General features: G+C 38.9%; 1 protein-coding gene across 1 annotated transcript; it reads left to right on the top strand.

Annotated features, from left to right (window-relative positions):
* The first annotated feature begins 259 nt into the window (after positions 1–259).
* Positions 260–2,558, top strand: LOC111663904 (microphthalmia-associated transcription factor-like). Its single transcript, XM_087176431.1, has one exon. It carries the CDS (start codon positions 333–335, stop codon positions 663–665), a length of 333 nt encoding a protein of 110 aa, XP_087032557.1. The 5' UTR covers positions 260–332; the 3' UTR covers positions 666–2,558.
* Positions 2,559–8,554: the final 5,996 nt, after the last annotated feature.

The raw sequence follows: 8,554 nt of genomic DNA, 5'->3' as shown, positions 1-8,554 counted from the left end.
TTTTTTTTTTTTTTACCTCTGAGTAAAAGTAGTTGTTTCCCTCTGTTCCCAGTCTTTATGTTAAGCTAAGCGAACTGCCTGCTGTCTGTAGCTTCATATTAATCATACAGACATGGGCGTGGTATTATTTTTCCCATCTAACTCTTGGCGACAAAACAAATAAACACCTTTCCCAAAACTATATATGAAGATGTGCATATTTTTAATTTTTGGCATTGAATAAGACGGTTCATGTTTTGTTTATCTCTTTATTCATCAAGGAGTTGGAGATCCAGGCCCGGGCTCATGGTCTCACAGTGGTGTCATCTCCATCTGTCTGCACATCAGAGTTGATGGCACGGGCCATTAAACAGGAGCCCGTCCTCGGCGACTGTCCCTCAGATCTCTACCAGCACAGCTCGGCCCCCGACATGTCCCCTCCAACCACACTGGACCTCAACAACGGCACCATCACCTTTGACCAGATCCCTGAAGATGCTGGGGATGTTGGCCCTTATGGAAACTCCAGGACCTGTAAAATGAAGGAGTTGGTAAGGGACAACACCCTGTCGTCGATTTCCCCAACTGACCCCCTGCTGTCCTCCATGTCCCCAGATGTGTCCAACAACGTTAGCAGCCACCACAGTTCCACTTCTAGTATGGAGGAGAAGGAGCATGGCTGTTAGCATTATCCAGTGGACAACATGACCACCACTGAGACACTCTGTCTGTAGCATCCCATCAATGAGGCACCTACATTAAAGTGACTTACAGGTATACACATGACTAAGTGGATAAAGGAACTGAGAAGCAAATTTCCTCTTGATCTTCCATATTTTATCTCTATTTTTGTCCATTTATTGCTGAAATTTTATATGTTACTGTGACCTTTTTTTCATTTCTCTATTATACACAGTATTTATGCCGTCCTATAATCTTGATTACCTATAGATGGACAGTTGAGAACAACTACAAAGGACAAATTAATTCAATCTGATTGAGACATACTGTATGTCTACGATATGCTGTCATTGAACACTGGTCAACTTGATGATTTTACAGTTTTTACCCTTTTTTAATTCTTGTATTTTTTTTTTTTACTTTTGATATTTGTCCCAAATATAAAGCGTAACGAACTGTCCATGGCAACTGTGATAAAAACCATGTGAAAATGTGCAGAGAAGTGTAAAAACTTAAGCCTTGTGTTCAATTTGCCAGAAATAAAAAAGATTTAATTGTTGTGGACAAAATGTCATAATGATAATAATAATAATTGTTTCTTAACTCTTTATTTAAATTTAGATTATTTTTTATGCCGAGTCCTTGTATGTATTCTAAAGAAATAACAAATCAAACACTGACCAAATGAGAAGCATTATTATTGTCACCATGAAGTATTATATTATTAATATCATTTATTTATTTTGTATTGTTTTTCTTTTATTCACTGAGAGCTCATTATGTTCGTACCAGTACTTAGGATTTTTTTTCTGTGTAATTTCTAAATTTATAATGACCCAAAAACTAGTTATGGATCGTTTCTTATTCTGATCTCAGAACTTTAACATTTATTTATACTTTATGTCCCAGTTTAAAGGTAAATAAGACACATGGAAGGAAAAGTAGTCTATTACAATAAAAGGTTAAATTAACCTTATATTGATTATATATTCCTGATGTGATACGACATCATACTTTGTTTATGATGAATGTAAAATAAAAATGAAGAACTGAATAAAAAATTTTGTTTTTATGCTAACAAGGGCTCACAGAAGCCTTTGCCACAGATGTATCAGTTGCTTTATAGACACGTGTAACCCCTTGGGTTATTTTATTAAATAACCCCAAGATATTTTTTGTGTTTTTTTATATTTATGGTTATTAAGTTGGTAATTCTGGTATTCAAACACCTATAAGCTTTAAAGGGGAAGTAATGCAAATTTCTGGACGGAGAACATGATGACGCTTGATAAACTCCCTGTTTAATGGACTTTCATTCCGTCAAAGTGCCTTTGTTAGTGTTACCAGAAAGCTATCCAGCTCCGTGGAGTACATTATGCTATTCTGAGTTAAAGTTTTAACCACAAAGTAAGTTTGAGTTTCCTGCTAAGCTAACAGCCAGCTATTGTGGAGCTAGCCGCAAGCTATTGGTGAGCTAACCAGTAACTATCCATGGTAAAGGACTGGTGAGAAGAGCCGCCTTTCTTGCTGAAAGACTGAGGTAACCTGAACTTCTGGAGCGGTGAGTAACCCTGGTTAAAGTGCGGTCACATCCAGTGGCCGTCATTGCTTTGTGGCCCAACGCACATTAGCTACAGACAGGCCTGCACCGAGTCTGTGAGTTTGAAAAAGATACTTTTGTGCAAAGTTCATCTGCTAAAAAGGTACAAGAAGGTGTTAAAAAAACCTTAAAGGGTATGTGATGTATGTAATTTCATTGTTGAGTTGTATAAATGGTTAAAAAGACAAAGAGTGAAAATTGTGTAAAGGATATAGATGTAAGTTTAGGTTATTTTGTGGAATCTATTCATAAGATGCATCTGGGTCTATATTTTATTTCTTGGGTCAAATATTTTAATTTTTACATTACATAGGCCACATTTTGGTTTAATAAATCCTTGAAAGAGTGTAGTGTGATTCAATTTGGTTTATGTGGTGTTAAAGTTAAAGGGAGGTACAAGTAAAATCACACACACAAAAAGTTTTTATTCCTTCTCCCAGTCACACACATCAAAGGTTCAGTACAGTTAAGGTTAAAATTGAGTGAAAGCAAACAAATCTAGGCGCTGTTAATGAAGCCAGTAGCGCAGAACAGTGTTACACACGTATAAACTGAATGTATAAAGAGAGAAATCTTTGTTTTTTGGTGTGTGTTTATTTCCTGCTAATATTGTAAAAGAAAACACTTGATGCCGATATATTGTATATAAGGCCTTTTGTAAAAAAAAAAAGAAGAAAAAAACAAGAAGAAAAAAAAAAGTTTGGAGTTCATGTGTGAACACTACAGTGGAGCCATTGATCGCTCATATTTGTTGAACAGTGAACAAACGGTCATTATGGCAATATCTCCCAGATTCAACATCCATTTATAACCCTCAGTCAACTGAGCTCGTCCTTTCTTTTTGCAATAGCATTTGTATCTGTCTATGGCATCTATGGCATCTTTAGGAAGACAGCTAACATAACTTTGGTACGTATGATAAGGGGTTACGTACTGTAGCTGCAGCAGTGCACTTGAGAAACACTTCCTCCATCACATCCCTAAAAAAATTGTTATGAATGTCATCTTTTGTCAGATCTCTTAAAAAGAAAAGACACATTTCTAAAACGTTTTTTTGAAACGTCATTATGACCCTTTTACATGAACCTGATGAGGAAATGTTGCTAAGCTACGTATTTGGCAAGTCACAAATATGTTGATACTGAACATATCAGTAAAATGTTCACAGACACCATATTTGTTTTCCGCCAGCATTATTAAACTTTTTCATGGTTGTGTTTAAACTCTCACAGCACTTGGTTTAGGTGAGGAAAGGTTCCCAGTGACTTTAGACACAACATTTTTCTTTACATTTAACCAAAACCACTAACCTTAACCAAAGTCGTTTTGTTGCCTAAAGCTAACCACAGACAAGAAGTCTCTGGTGTGACAGTCATGTGCTTTGTATGCCCACCATCCACCCGACCACTTCCACGGTGCCTCTGTGTATGCCTCTGTAATATGGCCTCTGAACATAATCATTATGTTTTGTACAAAGCATATTGCAGTTGAAGTTTAGTTGTATTCAAACATAATTTCCAGGGTTGTAGATGAAACACAGCTTCCATGGACAGGTGGTGTGTTACCTCTATATCTTGATTATTTTCCTAAAACCCTGTTATAGTGTAAGATCTATTCTTCTCTATTCTAACCCTTTTTTCTGAAGTGTTCCATCATCCTGTGACATTATGTTTTGGATTTGCTGTCACTGAACATAAATATGCAAACTACACAAAATTTGGTGACTTCTGTAATACATTGCACCGAGCCTTTTCTTATGAATGAAATGAAATATTTCACATTGAACCAGCTATGCTAAGTTTGTAGTATTCTGTTTAAAGTAAGGAAAAGCTAACAGCTTAGATTTTTTTTTTCTGTTTGTTGTATGAAACTGTTGAACATTCCTTGCACTTGTCAGTTATGCCTGTCAGGTTTTTTTCAAGAGGTTATAAATTCGAGTTCAACAGCTAGCATGATTTATGGAGCTCCCCTCCATTTCAGGGGTTAAGTTCCTGGAATTACAAAGCAGTGGATCCTCAGCCCTCAGGCTTTACTAATCAGTATCACTATTTGTCATGTCATTTTCAGCAGCTGCAGAAAGCTCCTAACAAACTCACTATGTTACCTGCCAAATTCCAAACAGCAGGTAAGGTTAGCAAGTCACTGGTGAGTTAATTAGAAAAAATAGCAAAATAAAGACCCAGATATATTTTCTCAGGGGCTGTTGGAGCTAAAAGCAGACTGAATATTGGACTTAAATTTATCAGGAGCCCCGAAACACAACTCAAAATTATGCTAATGTTGTGCTGTCTGCTTAAGATTAGCTAGAGCAACTTCATAATTATGTTTGGATTGTCAGGGAATTCTTCTGACAAAGACTCAGATGACTCACATAAAATTATTTTTACAATTACAGGCTGGATGTGAGTTGTTCTAAATGTATTATTATTTCAGTATTTCAGTGTTAACAGATTGGTCCAGTGACGCCATGTTTTTGTAGACAACCTGTTAGTGTTCCCACCAAAAAACATTTTGATGGATGATAAAAAAAACTTTACTGGTATATTTGTCAGTCATAACAGGAGAGTAGTTAGTAAGTTGCTTGTTACATCACTTGCTAGCTTCGGCTATACATACATGATAATCAAAGTGTAACGGATAACAAAGCTTTTGTTTTGATCTGTTTTGACCGGTTGAAATTCATCGACAAGTCAGGCAGCATCTGGTGTCATCATTTGCAGAGAAAGTAAAAACATATGTTGGACCAAGGCCTGTGGAAGTAGCAAAAATTAGTTATCCCACAATTGGCCTTTGTGTCCATATTCTGAAAATACAATACATAAATATCAACTATAGCGATTTGTTCCCAACAATATTAAGAATGAAAAATATTGGGTACATATTGTCATACACTTTAGATTGAACACATTGAACTGATGCAGTGGTGGTATGGTCAGGTTAACAGCTGTCAGAGGAGACGCTCAGCTCATCACTCCATTTTTCATAAGCTCTGTGCAGGATCTCATAAGATGTGTTGTTGAAAATTTCTGAAAGAAAAGAAAGTAGAATAAAGAAAACATGCTTTAACAAAACTGTACATATATTAAATGAACTTTGAAGAACAAGCTCATTCAATAAATCTCATTGGAAAAAATTGCGTTTCTCACCTGCTTGTCCAAGACCAACGGGCAGAGGCATCCTGACCAGACCACCAGAATGCTTCAGCCTGTCCTGCAGAGACTTCTGTATCAGCTCCATGGTGCAGGCCTCATGCCAGACAGGCAGCTCCAGGCCCACCATGCAGCTGATGATCCTCTGCTTCTCCTCTTCTGTCAACAGACCGCTCTCTCGAGACACGTAAACCATGTAAGACATATCAATGTTCACCGCCTCGCCATGCAGCAGAGATGGGAGAACTTTCTGTATGGAAGAGAAAAGTGTGACAATGTGAGGGTGTCTGTATATCTGTCTGTAAATATATGTATCAAAGCATGTGTCAGCAAAGGATTTAATTACAAGTGAGGGATCACCTACCATCTCTAATGCTGGACTGATAAGGTGTCCAAAGTCCACCAGTCTATTTAAATCATCCTCCCAGAGGTTTGGGGCGAGTTCCTCGAGCATGGTCGTGATGGCTATACCAGTTGCTTGTGATGCAGTCTGCACACGGTTGCGTCCGTCAACACTGTTATCAGCCTGGAATTTAGTGTCCAGCAGCATTCGGCCATGTTTCTCAAGGATCTCAAAGAGGCCGCTGTGCTTCATCAAGGCCATCTGCAAAAAACACAGAAAACTTCAATGAGCAAATATATTCAAAGACTTCACCACTTCGTCTCTCAGAGTCAGTAAGCGTATCAAGTTATCAATATCAAGTGCCTAATCTATGACTTCTATGCCACCCACTTGTCTACAATAACTACAACCAGTCCTCCAACCTGAACAACCATACAGATCGTTTGTCACAACCTTCTTATACAACCCATAGGAGTGTCTCTTGAAATGGTTCTTATAGGACCTTCGTTGCCATGGCTACAATTATAAAAGTTCATGCCTTCATTACATTTAATCACAAAAACCCCATGGTTAGATTTAGGAAAAGATCATGGTTTGGGTTGAAATAAGTACTCCTGAAGATTAGATGATCTTTGTTGTCATGGTTACGATAATAACAATGTGGGTAAGTTTGTCGAAAGCTCATAGAGAGAGCAGTGTTTGGTTCCCATGTGAACATGTGGTAATTTATATAGTTTCTTTTATCTGTTTTGTTGACCCATCCACCCATCCCAACCACCTGCTGATGCTGACTTTATCGCTCTATGTAGCCTACTATGTTTTCCCTTCGCTCCTGTCATAATAACTACGGCCACTAGGTGTCGTCCAACAACAAAATGCAACTATGAGTCATAATAACCTGCTGCACAGATGACCTATGGGCTCGTTTTTACAGGAGGACAGTCTTAATAACTTTTCTTTCTCATTAAATATTATATAATGATATCAGTCTATAACACACTGGCTTTGTCATTCCCTAGTGTGTATCAGCTTTAGGAAAAATATTTAACGTACCTTCAACATCTCTGCCAGGCCGTTGGAGATGTGCCGTCGAGGAACCGTTTTTATGAAGGACAGGTCGAGGAAGGCAGCGGCGGGGGGAATGTAGGCACCCAGCTTGTTCTTGCAGTTCGCAAAGTTAACCCCCGTCTTTGCCCCCACGCTGGCATCGATGTAGGAGAGCAGAGTGGTCGGGACCCTGATGTAAGGGGTGCGTCTCCTGTAGAGTGAGGCAGCCAGGCCCACTATGTCCAAGCACACCCCTCCACCAATGGCGATAATGGGCTCTCTGCGGCGGTCGATGGAGAAGTTGTTGACCTCGTCTATGATCTTTAAGGCCATCTCCATGGATTTGTTCTCCTCAGTGGTGGGTAGAGCCAAGATCTTGTACAGGACATTGTTGGCTTCTAAGTACTCGGTTATCTTGTCGCCGTAGATTTTGTAGACTTCCTGGTCAACGACCACAAAGCGTTTGAGTGGTTTGCTGGATTTTTTAATGTCCTCCACCTGCTGTGGGTCGGTGATGTGACCCAGCAGGAGTGTGTCGTTGCACGGGTCCAGCAAGTTCTGAGCCTCAGTTACCTTGTAAGTAAAGATGATGGGGCTGACCACTGTCCAACTGGTACCCTTCTCTGTGATGCTCTCGGAGCTGCAACACAAAACACATGAGAAAAGCATTATAATCTCATGGATACTGCCAGTGCTTTCAGAGTAAGATGGGACTTAATATAGAAGTTGTTGTAAACTGGTTTTCTGTCAATACACTGCATTAAAGTGGGTAGACACAGGCATCATTTCTGAAGCCAAAATACTGACTTTAGTATGTGGAGTCAAACATAACTAGGAAAATGTAGAAGCAAAGTAGAGGTTTCTGGCAAAATCCCAACTACTTCCAAGATGCATGTGGAAAATCAGAAGAACTTATTATCAGACTGATGTGTTACGGCTTCTGGCTGGGTCTTATAATAAAGTTCTTCTGTTTACTGCGAGTGTTGCTGGAGTTTTGACCTCTTTAGGCATCAGGAAACAGGGTAGCCCAGCAATCAAACATGAATAGAGAAAAACTTGTTTTGCAAAAACTAACAAACAAAATGCATTTATCAAACTGCAGCTGAATCGAACAGCGATGTGCATATTCTTCATATCAGCTACCTACAAGCCTCACCAAGCTGTAAAAACAAGAGTTGATATCAACAGGCTCTTTGTCTCTTCCACATCAGTTTTTCAAATGGTTTCTCTGTCAGACAGAAGCCCTGTCTAAGTCTCAAGGACCACATTTAACTCTTAGAGATTAAACGTCAATGCCTTGTCCCTGTTTTGTCTAGCAGCTGAATAAACAAGTTATAAGAGTGCACTCTTCATAAAGAACAAACATGGCAAAGCACTAAACTGCTCCTCTCCGATGCTCACAGAATAATGCTCAGTATGGTTTAAGGTTTTTTTTGTTAGGAATCTGGACTTACACTTTCCTAAGTAATGCTGACAGGTTAGACAGATGGCTGTTTACCCTCGAGCAAATGTGTGCTCTTACAGCTTCAAAAAGGTGTTAGGTTGATTGACAGCAGAATTATATGTTAGCTTCCCCTAAAAAAACAAGTTCTTTGCAGCAGCTGTCACATTGCCATAGTGCAGACTCTGATTAAAACCTATATAACTTAAGGCCAAACTCCAGCTGAAGTGTGATACCTGGGACACTGGTTTACCTTAATTTGACAAAAACTGTATGTCTTCTCTGCTACGTATAAATGACAGTAGACCTGGATT

Source organism: Seriola lalandi, unplaced genomic scaffold (assembly GCF_002814215.2).
Source record: "Seriola lalandi dorsalis isolate HSWRI2012SDOR001 ecotype SW California unplaced genomic scaffold, Sedor1 jcf7180002001239, whole genome shotgun sequence".
NCBI classification, from domain to species: Eukaryota; Metazoa; Chordata; class Actinopteri; order Carangiformes; family Carangidae; genus Seriola; species Seriola lalandi.
The sequence above is the reverse complement of the archived record's forward strand: the minus strand, read 5'-3'. Positions and strand labels throughout refer to the sequence as shown.